The following is a 20,121-nucleotide window of genomic DNA, read 5'->3' on the forward strand; positions in this document are numbered from 1 at the left end:
GGTGCAGGGGGAAGGAGGGCCCGACCCCCCCGCTCCTGTCTTTCCCCTCAATTCAGATTAAATTTTCCCCAAATCCCGGGCATTTCTGCTTTCCCCTGGTGGGTGTCTGCCGGGGACAGGGTGCCCGGCACCCAGAGGCGATGCTGGAGGAGGTGTCGGGGTGCTCAGCCTGAGCAGGACAAGGAGACCCAGAGGGACACGTCCAGCCCCAGCCGATACCAGCACCACAATTTCTGCCCTGTTTCGGCTGCGGGGCTGGGGCACAGCCTCCCCTCCGACCCCACACCGGCTGACACAGCCCGTGTCGGGGAGGCGGCTGCTGGCATTGCTATCAGAGGTGCTATCCGCGGGGGATTCTCGCGACGTGCACGCTTTTCCCCCCCCGGTTTGGGAAGGGGAGCGAAGCGGTGCAGGAAAACCCCCACCGGGGCGTGTTAAAGCCCCCGGGGCTCTCTGCCTTTGGGTCCCCGGCAGGTGCTAGAGGGACACACAGCCGGACAGACAGACAGACAGACAGAGGAGGCGGCAGGGGCCGGGCTCAGGTGGGGCGGGGGGGGGGCCGGGCCGAGCCGAGCCGGGCCAGGGGAGGGGGCGCCGCCGCCCGCCCCCAGCCCCGCCAGCAGCACCGAGGCCCCGCACGGCGCCGCAGGGCGGGCACAGCCGCAGGGGGCTCCCGGCTCTCCTCCTCCTCCTCCTCTTCCTCCTCCTCCTCCTCCTCTTGCAGCCCGGCGGGGGGAGCGCGGCCGCCTCCGGGCCCCCCGTCCTTGCCTCCCGGGCGCCCCCCCCGCCGCATGGTCCCCGCCGCTGCCATGAGCCAGGCCCCGGCCCCCCGCGGCGCCGCCCGGCCGGGGAGCGATGCCCGCAGCGATGCCCGCAGCTCGGTCCCCGGCCGGGGCCCCGGCAGAGGGATGCCGCCGCCGCCCAGCCTGCCCCAGCTCCTGCACAAGTAAGAAGCCGGGGAGGGGACGGGAGGGCAGGGCGGGCACGGGGCGCTCTCCTTCCCTCCCTCCCTCCCTCCTTTCCTCCCTCCCTCCTTTTTGCCTCCCCCCCCCCCCCCCCCCCCCCCCACCTCCCCGCTCCGTTCCCAGACTGACAGCCGCCCGGACGGGGGTCGGTCCGGCCCCGCTGCCGCCAGCTTCAGCCCCCCCCGGCCCGGCTCGGCAATGGGATGGCAGCGCCCTGGGGTGTCCCCCCCGCAAGGGCCCGTAGCCGGTCCCGCTCCCACGGCGGCGCCCGGCGCCCCCAAAGCCGCTGCGGGTCCCGGGGGGGTCGGGAGCGCGCTCGGGGGAGTTTCCTTCGCCCCCCGAGGGTCCCTGGGGGGCCAGGAGGGTGTCTCCGTGCCGCACCTCTGCCTGGCTGTCCCCAAACTCACGCTCTCGGAGGGCACGGCACCGGCGGCATCCCGCTGCTCCCTTCTCCCTCCGGAGGGGGACGGAAAATAAAAGGACTTCTTTTTAGGGAAGGGGGAGCCGTGCATTTTGGGGTAAAGGAGAACCGGGAGGCGAACCGATCGGGGCATGGGAAGCACAAGCGGCGGCACAACCCCAGCTGTGCCGGCCCCGGGCAGCCCCGCGCCCCGTTTGCCCCTAACCCTAAATCCTCGGGGAAGGCTCCCAGCAGAGCGGGAGGGCTGCGAGGGGGCACCGGGAGGCCGGGATCGCCTCCTCGGCCGGCCTGGCAGCAAAAGCAGCCACGGAGGGGCTGGAGGGAGAGCTTTCGGCCCCGTCCCCAAGGACTTGCCCAGCACACGGCCGTATAAATAGCGGTGCGCACAGCTTCAGCTTTGCGGCGAGCTGATTGTAAGTCGGGAGCTGCGTTATCGTTTGTAAACACGTAGGAAACCGCTGGTAAATTCTCCTTGCAGGGTGGCCTTTACGCTTCTTGGAGCTTAGTTTTATTTTTGTTTTCCGGGCGGATGTTTTTCAGGCAAGTTTTGTAACTTAATCTGTTAACAATCCTTCCTATTATCCGTGTTTTTACTCCTGTTTGGAAACACAGACTTGGAAGTTCACACTGAAACTGAAACAGTAATGGTGGCTTCCTAATTCGGCTGGGTAGCTGAAGAGCCGCCTGTGAGTTGTAGTGCAACCAGAAGGTAACTTGTGCTTGTGCAAAATCGGCCTGAAAGCTTGAACTGTGCTTTCCAGTGTCGGCCCTCATTATTTAATGTTTCTCAAGACTTCACATGGGTGCAGGTCAGGTGAATCTGTCAGGACTGCCTCACAATTAATTTTCTCCTGCGGCGCACGATATTTGCGAAGGCATCCATCCCATTTTCGCCAGTCACGCCTACTGCCTAATTCTAGGTAGGGGAGCTTGAAACTGGTTTCTTTTTGAGCTTATCTTCAGGGAAAAGATTGGAGAGGGGTCCCGTGTCCTGACTGCACTCTGTCGTGGTGATGTGGCACAGAATGGCACACGTTGAGCGTCTCCATCTAAGGTCCTGCAACTTGATCGCGCTGTTTTGTAACCGCGTGACATAATTCAGCGTGCGCCTCTGTTTACCTAAAAATTATATCTCCGCCCTGCTTTTACTTGGAAATGCAGGCAAATTCTGTTTCGCTTTTCTCTGTATTTTATAATCTGAATTGGATATTCAGTGCATTTGGTGGTTATTAGGAAGGGACACATCAGCGCATGTCTTAAACTGCTGTTATTTATCTCTAGTCTGCTGGGGTAGGTGTAATGGCTGGCACCATAACATACTTGAAGAGGCTAAGGGAAGCAATGATCCTTCTGTCTCAGCACAAAATGAAGACACGATGGTTTCATTACTAGGAAATAAAATATCAACATCTTCCTGAGGATTTTGACTTTCTTAACTTTTTTTTTTTTTTCTTTTTTAATACAAAACAAAAGCCCAATTGTTGTCTTTTTGCTTTGTGAGCTGTGGTAAACAAGCGTACGGTTACAGAATGGTAATTCTGAGTGGTACAGCTCAGAATGCTGCGTGTTGGTTAACTGAATCTTTCACCGCTTCTATTTTTCATTATACCATTTAAACTTACAAAGCTCCCCGGATTCCTTCCCTCTCCACCCCCCAGAATACTTTAGAAGCTTTTACAGATGTTAGGTGAAGACCTACGTCATTTAAAAAATGACTTCTTATGTGGGCAGCTGGTGAAATTTCACTGTGAACACTGAGCATTGAATAAGGATTGAAATTTAGCAAAACGGGAGATCTGAAATGTCTTTGGCTCTGTTGGCTGAACTTGCACAAGGCAGATAGCATGTGCGCTGTTTTATTGTACTGCAAAACAACTGGTGGTTCTAACATTTCTAATGTAATTTTAATATTAAAATATAATGGAATCCCTTGATGTTCCTATCTGAATCCTGTCAATAAGAACTAAATTGAACTAAGCTGTATGTATGTATTTCCCCTCTGAGTGAAAATGTCACTGCAGTTGATACTAAAGGTCCAATCATAAGATTTATAGAGCAGTTAAAACTTTTTATCTGAGTAGGTGGTTGTGATGTTTGATGGGAAAATAATTCAAATTTTCCCAAAGTAAAAACATTCCAAAGCCCTTATGTTGTTGGGCTGAGAATGATAAGCTGGTGGGGAAGGGAAAACATGAATTTGCACACTCTGATGATGACTGATAAAAACATATGCTTGCATATGAAATAAAGCAGAAGACTGAGAAGAAGGAAAAGGACAATTGTAATGGTGTTGGTTGGCATTCATCCATTTCTGTTATGGTGGTGTGGAAGGAGTAGAAATGCAGGGTAGGGCCTGTAGCACTGGCAAGTGAAACAAATATGTGAAACCTTTGAGAAGTCCTCAAATACCTGCTCTGCACAGAAAGGTTTTATTGCTTTTTTTTTTTTTTTTTTTTATCTCCTCCCTACAGGTAGGTCTGCTCCTGCAAGTGAAGGTTTTTTTTTGTTTATAATTTGGAGGTGGTATTACTCAACGCAGTATTTACATGACATCTGACAATTTTTATCACCTGTTGTTAGATTGACTGGTGTGCATGGGTTCTCCCACCAATAATTCAAGGTGTGTGGCTCACCGCAGGCTGATGGAGCAGCTGTCTGGAAGTAAAAGACCAAGTGGTGGTTGTGGTCTAAGTATAAAGATGTTTCATGACGACTGCTTTCTGTGAAAGTTCGTGCTTAAAACGTGCCACAAGCAACCTCTGTAATTATAGGAGGCCTGACTATTGAAATGCAATCTCTCTGTACATTTTAATGGCTAGCTGCGTGCTTTCAGTTCTAATAATTTGTCATGGGTAATACATGCTCAGTCAAAAGGGAGCACTTCTGAGCTCCCAGTGTTGATATAGGGCTACATTTATTTTACACGTTGAATAAGGCATCTAAAAACAGTGTGGGGGGAAAACGAAGTTAATGTACAATTTTTTTTTTTTATTTTTTTTTCCTAAGGGGTTGTGCCCCAGAGATTTTGAGCTCCTCTGGAAGCAAGATGGAATTTCCAACATCTGTGCCGGAGTCGTCATCAGTTTGTGCCAGTTAGGGGGCAGGCAGAAGCAAGCAGGCTGGTGCTGAATGCTTTGAGTCCTTTATTTCCTATAGCAGCAAGGAGGAAACTTGTTGGAAAAAAATATATATTTTTTTAATTTAATTATTTTTAAGCAGGTGCTTTTTGATTTTTCATTGTCTGTTTAGTGTAAAGTGCAGGGTTTTCTTTCTTTTTTTTTTTTTTTCCAACCCAAGGTCTCTCAGGAGAGATAGAATATGAAATGTACTCCCATTATATACATTAGTCATGGCAAATAGTTTGGCATATATGGCAAAGGCAAAACGGATACTTAACAAGACGACATTAGAGAAACACTGGTTTTACTGTTTCTCTTCTTGCTGTCACTGATCCAGGCTTTGTGTGTTTACTTGCCTTTTAAAGCACATCTCCAAAATCTGAGTTGCTTCCTTGACCAGCAGAGCCCTGAAAACTCATCTAGTTTGTGTTGTAACAACTGTAACTTCTCTGAGTGACAGTGAAAACAAACCCGAGCTCTGTAGCTGTGTGAGCTGAGAGGTGTTAACAAAACAAGGGCAAGGAGCTGAACCCAGCAGCCAGCACAATATGGGTGGTGCGGGACTCACTAGAGAATGTGGGAACTAAACCCACGTTATTGAACTTCCCTTTGTGTTTCCCATTCGTCATCTCTGTATGTTAGGAAACAGACAATGAGGGAACCTCATTTTTCCTCTGTATTTTCTGGCTACTCATTGTGTAATTATTGAGTCTCTTCCTATACTTCACCTGGCAGTAAAACCGGGACTTGAAATGTGTGTGGGGAGGGCACCTGGGGGTGCTGCACCTCTAGGTTCAGTTGCTCACAAAACGTAGAAAATAGCATCAGGGATGGTAACTGTCTTCAGTGTCAGGTAACAAAAATGTCTCATTTATCTTCAGATTTCTTTTTCTTAACATTTCTTATTGTCATGTAAAACACCCTTTTTTGAGGGGAGACGGAGGAAGAGTAGGGGAAGGAACCAGTAACAGCCCCACCATGTCCCTTATATAAGGTATGACCTAAAGATCAAAGATGAATTCATTCTATAGATATTACAGTTTAAACAAAAATTACTATTTTTTTTTATCCTGAAATCTTCTGATTTTCTTTAAACATTTTTTTTTAAACCAACAGCCTGTTGGGTGAGGAACTCAATAAAATGCATTTAAAGACTGAAGAGGGAGCACAGAGGTACAAAAGGATCAGAAAAAAAAAATAAAATTGAAAGAAGTGCCTTGGATGCAAACATTTCTGTATAGTCTGGCTTTTATTATCAATAAGTTTTTAGTTGCCCAGAAATGTCAAAATTATTTTTACATATTTTAGTGGAGACTGAGCTAACAGTAGCAGTACCAAGTTAAGTAAGAAGTGAAATAATCCTTAGCTGATGAGAAGCAGAGTAGTAAGAAGTTTGTGGAACACAACACATGGCAGCAGAGTCCTCCTTACTGTAACTAAGTTGCCTGGATCTGGCTCTTTTATTGGGAACTTAATACTACTGCTCCCATTAATGGGAAGACTGGGAAATGGGTGCTTTGTTTTTTCCTCTTTATTCACTCAAACTTGCAGGCAGGGAACTGAACTAATGCTTCTCTGTGTGCTAAAAGCCCATTTGGAGGAGAGGAGAATGGAGGTGGGTAAAAGCCTCAGTGCCTTCTAGTTCTGGTCCTTTCTGGGGACTGCCAAAATGGGAGGAACAAAGTCTCTAAAGGTATGATTATATTTCATAGAGGGCTGCGGAAATTTCCTTAGCAGGGTAAGAAATGGGTTATTTGTGTGAAATACTAATTTTAGTCACTTTAAAATTCCATTCTTCAAATAGAATCTGCTCTTTCTGAAGATTATGCCGTCTTGAAGTTTTTTTGAATCTAACTCTTCTGAGCTGATTTGCAGCTAGACACGTTGCCCGACTGACTTTATTCCCCTGCATACACGCACACATACACCCCCTGCCCTGTTCTTTGTAACCTAGTACAGTTGGTTTAAGGATGTAATTGCTCTGTTAGCCTCTGCCCCTCTGTATCCAGCTGCTTTCTCCTTGTCACACTAATGACCCGTCACTGCGGAGCTGTCACTACACGCTGGGTGAAACCAGAAAACCTGCGCCTTTGGCTTTTGGAGAAGCTTAGTATCTGTCCTATTCTGGCAACACGAGCCCAGCCTACTTTACAAATGCATCTTGCCTCTTTGGAACAAATGCAGAATAAAAGCATTGTGTATTCTGTTGCAAAGGGGCAGAGGCTTGTGTTAAAGGATCAGTGTTTCATTATCAGTGCACAGAGGCAATTATTATTGTGGCAGGCTTGCTGCTTTAATTCTTTTTAATGCAAACTTGTGAAATGTGACTTTAACTGATATGATCCTGCTACGACAAACTGTATATTTTATCCTGTGCATATGAGGAGCTCCAAGGGAGCCAGACTTGTTCATTTTCTGCAAGTCCCTTTTGGGAGATGAGCTGAACTGGCAGTGAGTGGGCTGTGGTGGGGTTGTGCTGTGTCTCCAAATGAAGCTGTTCAGATTTGTCACCTGCCATCTCAGTTTAAAGACGTGCAGGTGTCTCACCAGCTCCTGCAGAAGACTTCAAAGATGCCACCATCCCTGCCTGAGTCTGTGAGTGATGTGAAACTGTAGCTCTAAGGATTGTGAAGTGCAGTCCGTCTCCTGCATGGAGTTAACTCTAAAACTAGACTGTGCTACGTTAAATGTTAATGGTGGTGACTGCTTTAAGAAGAATGGGGATTCTGCTTCATCATCTTGGATATACTTCCTACTAGGAAAAGACAAGGTTTGGAAAAGGAAATATTTAACTCCTTTTCCCCTGAGTAATTCCCTTAAGTCTTCTGCCAGCCAGGATGGATGGAGAAAATGTATTGTGGGCAGGCTTTGAGTAAGCTCTCTGGCTGACTTCTGCTCACCTGGTCCCTTGCCTGGCTTACTGGCTTTTCAGGTGCCAAAAGTGTGTGATGTTCTCTAGTCCTAGCTTTCCTCAGCTTGCCATAAATCTCCTGGTTTTCTGTACAGCGGGCTGCAAAGTATTGGAATTTGGACAATGTAAAATGTTTTGAATTTGGTTCAATCAGAAAGTAAAGTTTATGTCTTGTGGTTATTTTTATCCTGGAGGGGGAGATGTGTGTGGTGATGGCACCTGCAAGCTAGGGCTGCTTCTCACACAGAGCCTTGGAGATGTGCAGGAGTTGCTCTTGTATTTTTACATAGATTTGAACATTTGTTTTAAGAAATAGGCTTTAAGTACTTCTCCAACAAGTGCCTTGACAGCCAAGGTTACATCTGAGGTTTCCTTTATTGAGATAATAAATACCCTTCTGTGGGCTTTTGCACATGCTATACTGGAAAGCAGCAATAAATTGACCACAGTCTGTTTCTGCAGTAAAAAAAATGTTATTTCAGCCTGCTGATTAACATGCCCTTCCCTTAGGGGAACATACACTAAGTAAATCTATTAGGTTGATGACACACATAGCTCTTACACTGACCAACATTTCTGTTCTCTTTTTGGCCTCTCTTTTTAATATGTAAAATAAAATCTGCAAATTACTTACTGAGAACAAAATGCCATATAATATCTCACAGGATCCTGAATGCTTGTCACCCTGCTTTCTGTTCTGTCTGGAACAAGACTGGGGGCAGAAAACTTCTGGTACAGAGGAGTTTCCTCCAGTCCCAACAGAGCTGTGCATTACGTCCATTTGCATTGTTTGCAGTTGTGGATCTCCTCTACCGCCTCACATTAAAATTCTTTGCCAGAGGATAAGTGCAACTCAGTGAGAGGAAGGGATTTGAAGGAAGTGTGGCACTTGTCTCCTAAAACCTCAGACAAAGCTATTAGCAAACTAGGGTGAGGTATTTTTCTGCCCCAGGCTCCTCTTATCTTCCAAGCTCTTCCATTAACACATCTTAACGTTCACACCCCGCTATCCCTGTGCTCTGCGCCATCCATTTGTGCCCTGCTCATGGCACATTCTTGTAAGGTCACCTACAGCTTTCTACAGTCCTGCCAACCAACAACCAAATGTTGGGCTCTTCTCTTTATTTGCCACTTCATTCAAGGTCATGATTCTATTCTGTAGCAACACCTCCTCCCCGTACAGGCAAGGCTTACCCTTCTGCTGGCACCTTTCCATTGACTCCTTGAAATGGCCCAAGAGGTTTGCCTCAGGTTGTCCTGATGTGGATTATGCTAGGGAAAGAGTCCCTGATGTATCTGGAGGTGAACGTATTTGTAAATAATGCAGGAAAACAGTGGCTGACTGGGATGGTGTTTGTAGATACCTCTGTCAGTGCAGTGGGTGAAGAGATTCATAGATGAAGTGGTGCAAACAAAAAGTTCAGTGGTACTTGAATCCAAGTCAGCTCTCATGTCTTCTGCACTGTGTTGGATGTTATTTCAATATTTTGTTTTCCAGATCCTGGAGAAGTAAAAAGTGCTGACAAGCTACTTCATACTTGACAATAAAATTTACGTGAATCACTTTTTCTTTTCTTTTTTTTTCTTTTTCTTACATTGCAAAGTATTAAAGGATTGAATTTCCTTTACCAAATAAAAAAGTTAAAACAGAAATTTTCAGGGACTAGAAGTTATTTATTTCTTTTTGTTTAAATAATGCAAAGTAAAGCAACACTCATCTTATATATTACCTAAATATCTTAAGCAGCCAATCCAGTTTGTTTGGCAGTGGTAAATAAGACTTAAATTCCTCTTTGGATATTGTGCGTATGCTATGAGACTGGGCTTGCAAAGCATTTGTACACATGAGGATTATTTTTGCGTGTAGGCTTTAGAGGATCAGATCCCATCATCTAGGTCTCCAAGGCTTCATGAATGCTTACTGCTTTGCCAGGTCTCTGGGAGTCTTGCATAGAAGCATCAAGAACAACGAGCACTGATAGGAAACACCTAATACTTTGGAAGCCAATCAATAAAATGGATACCTTGTGTTCTAGCATTGAACCTTTTCATTTAAAAGAGAGTGTGGTGCTGTGCAGGGAGGAGTATTGGCCTTACTCCTGTATGCTTTCTAATAGCATGTTAATGAGCTCAGGTGTTTAAAAAGCAATACTCTGGAGTGTAAAACTTCACAGCTGTGGGCTTATGTGGCAGCTCAGCCTCTTTCAAACTGTAAGTCAGGGCCATTTGGAGCCTTTCCTGTGCAGCATACTGCCTCTTACTGTGCATTTTTCAGTTCTTGGCACTGCTGTGTTTGTCCTTCCATGCTGTGTATAATAGAAAGCCCTTTTATACTAAGAAACACGCAAAAGAGAGATTCCTCCCACTTTTCTTATTGATCTGTTCAGTATAACAGATTTTTCTTTTGTATGTCCTTCTTCAAAGCATTAAACCCAACAGTTTTGCTTTGTTTGCCTCTCCACTTCCAAGCTGTATTGTGAGAAAGTAGGTAGCAGCGTTCCAAAGCCGAAGACTTGATTGGCAAGTTTTAGCTGTGAGTAAATTTTCACAGCTGATCCATAAATCCCCGACAGACCATTAGGAGCTTCAGAGCAGCTCTGGCAGGCTCCCCTACAATAATTGTAGTTTTAAGTTTGTTATATTTAGTTTTCTCACCTCTTAGCTGGATGCCAGGGAGCCCTCACCAGAAGCACACCGCTCTATCAGCTCCGTGTCTACATTTTACTCCACGTGGGCAGTTTGTGCAAACAGCACGGTGCAGGAGGAGGGCTTGCTGCTGTTCTCCCAGTGGACAAGGCAGAGAGCTCCCAAGGGTGTGACTTGTGACAAATGGGCCCCAGTCCTGACACCAGACATTTCAGGAATTTGAAGAGACCTGGAGTACATCGCTTCTCACCCCCTGCTGCCTGCCTCTGCTCGTAAGAGACACCAGAACGACCAAGAGAGGCAGGAAAAAAGCTGCTTCAAACTTAAACGTGACAGAGTAGCTTGTAACTCTGAGACAGACACAGCTCTGAATTTAAAATCTCTGAGGTAATTTTATTTATTTAGCTGTAGCAAAGCTGGCAGTTCTTGGGGTAAGCACCTCGCTAAGAAAAGAACTCTTTTTCTCCAGCATGGGCGGCAGCAATGAGAGCAGCAGGCGTTTCTTTTGGGGAAGGGCTTTCGGTGGTGATGATGCTATTGCAGCAGCTGGAAGACTGGCTTGGAGACCATGACCACTTTAGGCTCTATAAACATACCTTAAAACCAGTGCTATAATGGTTATATTGTCTGTGTTAAGCCCTGAAGAATGCTCCTTGCACACATGGGTCCCACGTGGCAGCCTAATAAAGTCAGAGGAGAGGTTCTGATCTTGGACTTGGATCCTGCTGCAGGGGCTCTGGAAACGAACTCCAATTTGGCTGATTGTTTGATCAAATAATAAAAATTGTGTGTGTTTCTTCTGGAAACCTGAACTGCTTTGTCAAGGATGCACTTGCTGTGTGGTAGAGCCTGGTGTGTTACCTTGCTGAAGGGAAAAGGGGGCTGTGTGGGAAGAAGGGGTGTGATTGTAGGCAGGCTCTTACAAACAGCTATTTTTTCTCTTTCTAGAAGAGGCTAAGATAAATTAGTTACTAGATGATCATGAATCTCCTTATCCTTCACTACATAAAATCAGTCTTTCTTCCCCAAAGCCCATCACTGATATCTTTACACAGGAAGGTGAAAGAGAAGCATTATCTGAATTACATATGAAAAGGGAAGGAAGAAGAATTACCTGATATTTTAAATAAATTTTCAAATAATTCTTTTTAAAGCAAGACAAACAGATAATTTGTTTATGTTTAAAGATCCTTCAAACAAAAATCATCAGAAGCTTTGTTGATTAGGGTCTTGTTAGGATAAGGGTAGAGTAAGTAACTATAAATAGTGATACAGTGAGTGATGACCTCGCTCAACAAACTTTGTGTTGAACTTATGCCGGAGACAGTAAAAACGTCAGCTGACAGCCTTCTTGTCAGGAGGTATTTTTGACTAAAGATCTTCAATAAAACAAGCAGAATTGGTCATCTCCAATCCTTACATTCAAGTGCTTTAATGTCATTTGATGCAAAATGTCAAGTGCAATGTCACTGCTGTGGCAGGGATAGGGTGCTGCTGGTGCCTGGGCCAGTTCTGGCATCCAACAATTGAACTAGAAATGCTCGGAGTGATAAACGAGCTAATTGCATCTGTACAAATGAAATGCAGAGCATGCTCCAGCTGGAAGAAAAGACAGCACCCTTCATCTGTATCTCATAATGGAAAAAGCTTTCAGAACAATATGGAACTTCTGACATGACTTGGGAATGGTGCTGGGTTGTGGAAAATAATAGTGGTTTTCAGATTCAAACCAAAAGATATTGGGAATGTGGGTACAAACAAATATCTCCTTAGGCTTACTTGCGTAAGAGTGCTCTGATTTATTGTAAGACATGAATGAGTGGGAAGTGGTCATCAGAGACCAGCATGGCCCTCCTGTGCTTTTAGGCAAACAGCTCACCGAGATCAGGGGCTGCAGCTCAGGATGGCAGCGTGTCCTCACTCAGTGGCTGCTGAGCAGCACGATGCTGATGTGAGCTTTCACCAACTCGCAGTGCATCTGCACGGCAAAGAAACCTGCAAATGATTATTCGTGGGAGTAGCTGGAGTGAATCAGGGACCAGTATTTACACATGCAGCAAGTCTACAGGCAGAGCCTGACATGAATCTGTAATTAGAGGTTGAGCATAGTTGCAAAGAGGACAAAGAAATCAAGGATCCTCTTGCTCATTGTTGCTCTGAATACGTGTGAGGAAGACAAGAGGAGAGTTTAGAAGAGTTGTTTTCATGGCGCTGTTAACTTAGGACCCTACTTAGACTTCAGCAGTAAGGCTGCTACCATCATTAAAGCACAATTAATCTTGCTTAAGGTGGTGCTTCTAACACAGCTGAGGGTATTGGGGACCTCCACTTGGGTAGCTGTCACTTTGGCAAGAATAAATTGGCAAAAAAATTTGAATGTGTGTTGTCCAATACCGTTTCCATTTCCACCATTCTCTGCAGGACAGAAAAGTTCTCTGTGTGGAGCTATTGACTGGGAAGGGTTTCAGCCCTGCCCCGCTGCAAGAATTCGCCAGGCTGAAACAATGCTGAACGGCCTGGGGGTTGCTATTGGGAAGCTGGTGTTTGAGATAGGTTAATCAGAGATGTCAGGAAAGCGCAAAGTGTGAGGGAGGCATATCCAGAAGAAGAATCTATCTTTCTTTATGTGGGGGGGAAAAAAAAAAAAAAAAAAAAAAAGTGTTTTTTCCCAGCTTCTTTGGGAGAGTCTAGCTGTTACGCTGGCATTGTGTCAAGCAACTCCCCCCCTCTTTCTGCAGTGTAGTTTTGGATAGTTGGTATCAACGTTTGCTTTTCCAGATATTAATTAAAATGAGAATGAAGTTAAAATTATCTCAAGGTGCAAACTTGGTCATTTGCTTTTTCCTCCTCATGAGAGCAAAGTGGTGTGCTTACAGTTTTAGTAATTGCAAGAGGTGACTGATGCAAAAGCTAAATGTCTGTTCCTGTGTGGACTTCATTTAACTGTGAAGTGGCTGGGGCAGTCAGGAGGTTCTCCAACTTCTGTATATCTCCTTGTTGCTCTGAATCACTTATACTCTCAAAACAGAACTTTTTTCCTGATGGAAAGGGTGCCTAGACTTATCTAGAGCTGTAGCAGGTTATTAATAGAACAGACTGCATTTCCTTCTCATAAAAATACGAAGGGCACTTTGCAGAGAAAAAATCCTGCTGTGCCTTTCTGTCTTTGGGACCAGCTCATCACCCAGCTAAAATTAAAAGGTGAAGTCAGGCAGTTCTTACTCTCTATTTTTAAACTGCTTCAGCATATGAATGTGAGTGTGAAATCTTTCTTTAGGCCTCTCTTAACTTAATTACCTACTTATTCAAAATATTCTCTTCTCAAATTGCTGAACTATAATTACATTCATCATTTCTATGGACACACTGGAAAAGTGTATATTTTTCTTTTGTTAGTGTTTAATTAATTTTATGCTTAATTTGTAGTTCTATCGTTATTTACGGTGATGGAAGTTTCATGGTAAGTGTTTAAAACCTATTTGTAACTGCTCCAAAAAGAAAAAAACAAAAAGGCAACTAAATTATGTTTTCCAATATCTTTTCCATGATTTTCTTCTGGAAAATATCATGAAGAAGCCCGGTTTAAAAAAGGCATATTAAAAAGAATAATTTTCATTTGGTCATAATAATATAAAATGATGTAACCGCTGAAAATGTTTTGTTGCTTTTTTTCCCTTCATCTTTTGTTTTATGCAAGCTTTTTTTTTTTTTTTTTTTTTTTTTTTTTAATAAAAATAATATTATTTATTTTGTTTCTATGCCTTTTCTTTCGTGTTTGAATAGAAGGGCTGATGTGACCCCAGTGCATGAAATTTAGTGGAACTGCTTATAAATGATGGATTTGACACTCTTCTGCTGATTTGGATATACTGAATTCATCTTCCTGTGTTTCAGCAAATCTATGAAAAATGCGTATCAAATATCTTTGTTGAAATCAAGTGTTCTTGGCTCACAGGAGTAATGTTCTCCAGACACTTACTTTTAGCCTGCAGAGGGTGTGCTTTCCTCCTTCAAATCATCTCCCTGCATAGTGCTGGTAACACACCGTCCCATTAACACTGTGCTGAGAATCCGTCCTTGCACCCAGAGGTACAAAGAGAAAAGGGCGTCTGTCTGTCTGTTCCCTGTGGCATCTGTTCCTGGATTTCCCTGGCTATCAGGTGTTTGAAGCACAGGCTGTGCCTGCGTTTCTCTTGCACCAAGGGTACTGGTACTTCTTTAGAGCTATCCCCTTTCACGATGAAAAAGGCAAATGTTTCTTTGAATTCTCTTTTGGAAATGGTGTTTGCCTTGTCTTTTTTCTATTTTGTACAATGCTTACAATCCATACATCTCCATCTTTTTCTGATTCCTTTGCTTTTGTCAATGGAAGCAGCTGTGGTGCCAGGCATCCTCAAGTATTCCCTGTGGTTTCCTATTTACCAGTCACGTAGTACTCAAGCTCCTTCATATCATGTCATTTGTGTTTTGTCATGTACTGATCTGAAGCTGTGTGAGTTGGTAAGCTTTTAAAGACATTTTCTTTGGTGCCCAAATACTCCTGGAGTGTGCATATGGGAGTCTGTATTTAAGCCCACCTCTGACAGATGAGCGAGCAAACTGTTTGCTGCAGACTCTCTTTAGGGTGGCTGATGCTTAGGGATGGCAGTGAGTGTGGTTCCATCTCCCCAGGCAATTTCCACGTGCTGCTGACCTGATTGGTGTACTTCCACATATCTCACTCCTCACTTACCAGAAATACCCAAGATTTCTTATGCTTGGGTGTTGGATGACAGCACATTTGTGTTGCTGGTGAGAACCACGTTGCTATTCGTGTTGTTTAGTGGCAGTATAGTTTGGGCAGCCAGACAGCGATGTTAACTCAGACTTGGAGCTGTGGTCTCCTGGACTCTTTGCATGCCAGACTCTGGGCTTGGAACAGCCCACCCGTGAATTTGTTCCAAGCTTCCACCCCCTCCGTGCCCTCTCCAGAAAACTCTTGGAAAACCATCTCTTGTGTAAATCCTCCTGGCTTGGTTGGCCACTACCCCTCTGTTCACTCCATCCTGTCTTGTTGCCTGTTTTTTGATTTCAGATTGAAAGATTGTCAGCAGAGATTTGTGAGTGTTTTCCCTCTGGTAAACAAACATAGCCCTCTAACATACAAGCAAGAGACCTAACTCTTTCATGAATGAAACATTGCATTTTTTGAGTTAAATATGGACATGCTGTTCACCTAAACAATGTGGTTTTCATAAGGCTAATTGCATTCATAGTTTTGTTTTCCTACTGCAGACTGTCGTCCAATATCAGAAACATTACACTGGCAGTACCCACCAAACTATTTCTGCTGTCATCTTTGTCTACATCTGCTGCTATTTAGCTTTCAATATTCCAGTTTTTAAAATATTTTAATTTATTGTAAATGAGCATTGTTATTGTAACATTCCACTGAAGCCCCATTGCTTCAGTGTGCTTGTGTCTTGATTCACATTGATTCAGTGTGCCTGAATCTTGACCAGATCAGTGGGTTTTAACTGTGTTCAAATACTTCTGCACTTGAAGTGGAGCCTGAAGAATTTGTCCTCTGGAAGCTTAGATTATGTTTTCACCATTAGAAATGAGGCACCTGACAGCATTAAGTGATCAGAAGGATTTCCAGCCATGGGCAAGCAGCCATTATGTATATATTAATCCAGAGTAGGAAATTTGGACAGCTTTTGATTTAGTAGTGCTCATCTGTTAAAGGTAAGCTGAAGATCAGCACAGCAGTTACATTTAGAATTGATCAGAGTACTGAAAGGGAAAAGAAAAGCTTATGGGTATAGTGCAAACCTAGTAGAAATGCTGATTGTACTTTTAAACGTCCTGAAAAGTGTATTTCTCAACAGGGCCAATTGAGCCATTATACGATTGCTATGCCAGTTTAAAAATATCCTACCAGCTTTGTCTCATTTTAAAGCAAACACTACATTCTGTAACATCCTGTTCGATAGATTGGATTACATTCCTACAGAACTTAAAAACGGTCTCTCTTTTTTAGCAGTTTGAACATTCATACATGTTGGAATGCTGTAAAATGGATTTTTTATTTGTTATCTAGACTATTAAAATCTCATTTTCTTCATAATGTTGCTTTAGGTAGTTTTAATAGTAGACTTTATTCAGAGAATAATCCCTTTTTTTTTTTTTTTTTGAATTTCAGATATGAGACATGAAATGTATTTATTTAAGTGGATAATAAAACTAAAGAGCTAGGTAATAAAGTGGTGTTCACTATAGCATACAAAACTAATACAGAGATTCCTGTAACTTGATCTGATAACAACTGGGGAAAACCATAGGGAAGTAATTTGTTGTGTGGCATATTGTGCAGGTGGAATAGGAAGCATCCCAACATTATTGATAGGTATATGTAATATATAAACTTTTATGTGCACATACTTTTTTTGGTGCGTGTGTTTGCAAAATTCACAATTTTGCTATTATAATTGCTAACATTTTCCAACATTTTTTTTCTCCATTTTGGCTTCCCACACAGCTGTTGTGTCTTCTAGCCATGCAAGAGCTATGTTAGAACAATGTTGTGTACAACAAATGACATCGTCCAAAAGGTCCATTGGTTTCTTACCACGTTTGGGGCAGTCTAGGTCAAAGCATGAATGTTGATAGGATGGAAACTGACTTCATACTTTTAAGACATTTTAAAAACAGGCAAACCAGAATTGTTCCAAATTCCCCCTGATCCTTTGGCTTTTCTGTTGGCTGAGATTTCAGACTGTCGCACGGCCTATTGCATGATGTCACTTTTACAGCAATTTCTATCAGGTACTGCTTCCATGATTTTTACCACATTCATAATTTGTAATTAGGTTACTGCGACCTGATTGTTTGAACGTTTGGGATTATGGCAGAGTTTAGCTGTTGAGAATGTTATGTGAGCATGGCTTTATATCTATATTTATAGATATATATTTATATATAGAGAGATATATAGTTATAGTGTGTGTGTGTATGCACATATATATATATATACACACACACATACCTAAATATTTTCTTGAGGTGTGGGTAATACCCCTGTGGCATATCGCCTTAGGGATACTGAAGGCTTGAAAGTAAAATGGGAATGCTGTATGGGAAAGCCAGTCCAGAGGTCTCATTTGCTGAGCTCTTCACAGCTTGCCTCGCCAGGGGCTTGTCTTTGTCTTCCTGGAAAAAAAAAAAATGTTGCAAGGAGCATGGTGGGATCCGTCAGCCCCAGGCTGTCTGTGAAGGGATCCACTATGATAGGAAACTGCTGCCGGTTGTTGACCCATGCTGGCTTCCAGCCACGGAGCAAGTTCCACAGAAATGGATCTAAGTGCTGTTGTATAAACTTTGCTTCACATGACAGAAGTGGTGCTAGTCCCTTGCTGGCAAGGGGCACGTCTGGCTTCTCTTGTGGCAGGAGCGAGCTCCGCAGCGTGCTCATCATGGGCCAGAAATAACAGGCGATGCTGGGCATTCCTCCTGGGGAGAGCGGGCAACATTACAGGCAACTATGACTATACGAAACACAGGGCTTGGCTGTTGAATTGCCCCCTGGTAGATTCTTTAGGTAGCATTTGCCTTCGGCAGCTGCCCACAAGCAGTCCTCTCTGCCCCTACCAGCACAGGGACCACTCACTGAGCGGTCTGGGACGGTGACCTTAAATTCCTGTGCTGCCATCAAGGGCCAGCACTTGAATCCTACAGCATACTGAATAGAAGTTGCTAACCACTGGGGAATCTTCAAATCACCTTGCTGCTCCTGAAATTCTATATCCCAGTATCGTTTCTCTGAGCTAACTAATCCACTGCAAGAATGGATTTAGCTAGACAATTTATCAGCGGAGATTTGCATTGGTGCGTAATTGGTTAAGGATGTAAGCTGAAATTTAAATTTGTACTCAGATATGGGTTTTATTTAAAACAATATCCTACTTAGGATTACAGTAACATATTTTACAAATCACTCTTCAGAGCTCAAATGGCTATATTATATATGAAGAACAAATTCAGGAGGCTTCACAGTATTAGTGATTATCTTGTAATGTTTTCCAGATGGCAGAACGTGACGTAACCTATCCTGTCCAGTTTCACTGCACCACATACTCTGTCATACCCAATAAGTAACCAAGAGACTAATAGAAAATAACTTGTTAATTCAAATGTTCCTTACTACACTATGAAAACTGCAGATTAACAAATCACTTGTTGGTGAATGCCAGAAGATTGATTGCTTCTCAAAGCTCTGCAAGAACTAGATATGCAACTTGGATTAGCCAGCTCAAACTATGCTTTGGTGAACAAATTCCATTTTCCTTAGGGCTGTAAGGTAGTTTGCATCTGTTCCACTATAAATTTCTCTAGCAGCACTCAGTAATTCCCATTCTTGTTCATTGGAGAAGCAATGGGAATATTTATTGGTTGTTGTTTACATTGATCTGAAACAACCACATCGCTAGTTGTGTGGGCATGGTGGCTAAATTCAACTTAATTGCATCTTGCAGTTGCTCATAATTCTGCTGATGTTCCTGCAATAATGTTGTTTACTAACTGATGCTTTTATTAGGTTCACAGACCATCATTTGAATGCCAAACCCATCAAATTTAAGTAGGCACTTAGCTCAGGATTTTCTCAGCATTAATTGGAGGCGTCAGGGGTACTGTGCTGGGACAGGTGCACTCTTGCTGTGCAGAGGCAGGATTTGAGGAGTACCTGGGGAGTGAAAGCTCCTGGTGCATCCTGACATCCAGCTGTGTAGATTTTCTCACTTGAACCCACATCCAAGAGGTCTTTAAGGGAGATTAGGGCTGTGGTAGGAGGTTTCAATCCACTGGCACTTGTCCTGTGGAGTGGGTTTTGTAGGCACTTCTTCAGGCTATCCTACCCTTTGATTAAGCCCAGAAAAATTGGTTGCAGAGAAGAGTAAGAGATATATAAATACACGGTATTAACTAGCTTCTGGAAAGGATGAGAAAACTTCCTGAAATGGATTTAATATCTCGCAGTGGTCTCATCATCAAGGGAGCAGCTGCCTGTAGGCTGCCATCGGTAGGCCGCAGATCGCTGTGCTCTGTCCGTAGGCATGCAAGCAAGGAGGCCTGGAACAGGAGCTGAAAAACACTCTGGAAAGAAGAGCAGCTTCTAACATAACCCTAGTTTCAATGGTTGTTCCATGCTTGCTTGTTTTAACCGATGACTTCCTCATATGGTTTTTATCACACATGGCATTACTGGTGGATGTTTTTATTTTTCCTTTATCGTGTCTCTGGGGAATTCCACAGTTCAGTACCAAAACATCCCCTTGTATGGGAAGACGGAACGAGGAGAGGTTTACATGACGGATGTCTCATTTTACAGTTTCCTGATGATCTTCGGTTTGGCTGCCCATAAGGAGCGTTTGTTGTTCGTAGTCACTCAGCCCCGGCTTCTTTATTGACTCAAGCTGTCTTTGCTGGATGCAGCATTGCTGGTGATGAATGTGCTTTGTCGTTCTGATTTGCATGCCTTGTCGTGTGAAACAAAATTAATGATGGTGGCTTTTGGAAATTGAAGAATAGCTGAGAGCTAATTTCATTTTTCATTTACTGTTCCTCCAAGTCCATGGGAAGTGGGAAGGGCTGCAATGCTCGGTGTTACTCGGAGCCTCTAGGCCTCTTTCTTGGTGTCTTCTGCAAAGGCTGTGTAGAAAATGGGCTGTCCAGTGATGAGGACAGAGCAGGGCAAAAAGTCCCGAAAGGATGGCATGTTCACACCTTTCTTTCCACAGTCCTTCTCCCTTTCCTCCCCTATCCCTCAGCAACTTTTCCTTCTGGTTTTCTCCCACACAAAATCTTGCTGGCCTTCCTGATGTCCTCTCGTATCCTGATCTGCCAGATCCCTAGTTTCTCCTCTACCAAGCCAAAGTTTTCACCTTTTTGTGTAAGAATTGGCTGCTTCCTCCTCACCAGCTAAACCCTGTGTATGTAATACAAAGAAGAAATATCCATCACTTTGTCCAATTGGTAAGAAATAATGTATGGAGTCACAGCAGCTTTGACTTCTGGAGAAGA

At 43.9% G+C, this 20,121-nt stretch overlaps 1 protein-coding gene across 3 annotated transcripts in view; it reads left to right on the top strand.

The window, feature by feature from the left end:
• The first annotated feature begins 637 nt into the window (after positions 1-637).
• The window catches only part of RBM20 (RNA binding motif protein 20), a 104,362-nt gene continuing 84,878 nt past the window's right edge, over positions 638-20,121 (top strand). For 2 of the 3 annotated variants that reach the window (XM_084526333.1, XM_084526335.1), the window contains exon 1: positions 639-946. In XM_084526333.1, coding sequence (XP_084382459.1) covers positions 792-946 — 155 coding nt within the window. In that variant the 5' untranslated portion in view covers positions 639-791. Of the gene's footprint in view, positions 947-20,121 lie in introns of all 3 variants that reach the window. The other variant, XM_084526334.1, reaches the window with a different exon arrangement.

The sequence above is a fragment of the Aythya ferina genome (genome assembly GCF_964211825.1).
Source record: "Aythya ferina genome assembly, chromosome: 7".
Taxonomy (NCBI): Eukaryota; Metazoa; Chordata; class Aves; order Anseriformes; family Anatidae; genus Aythya; species Aythya ferina.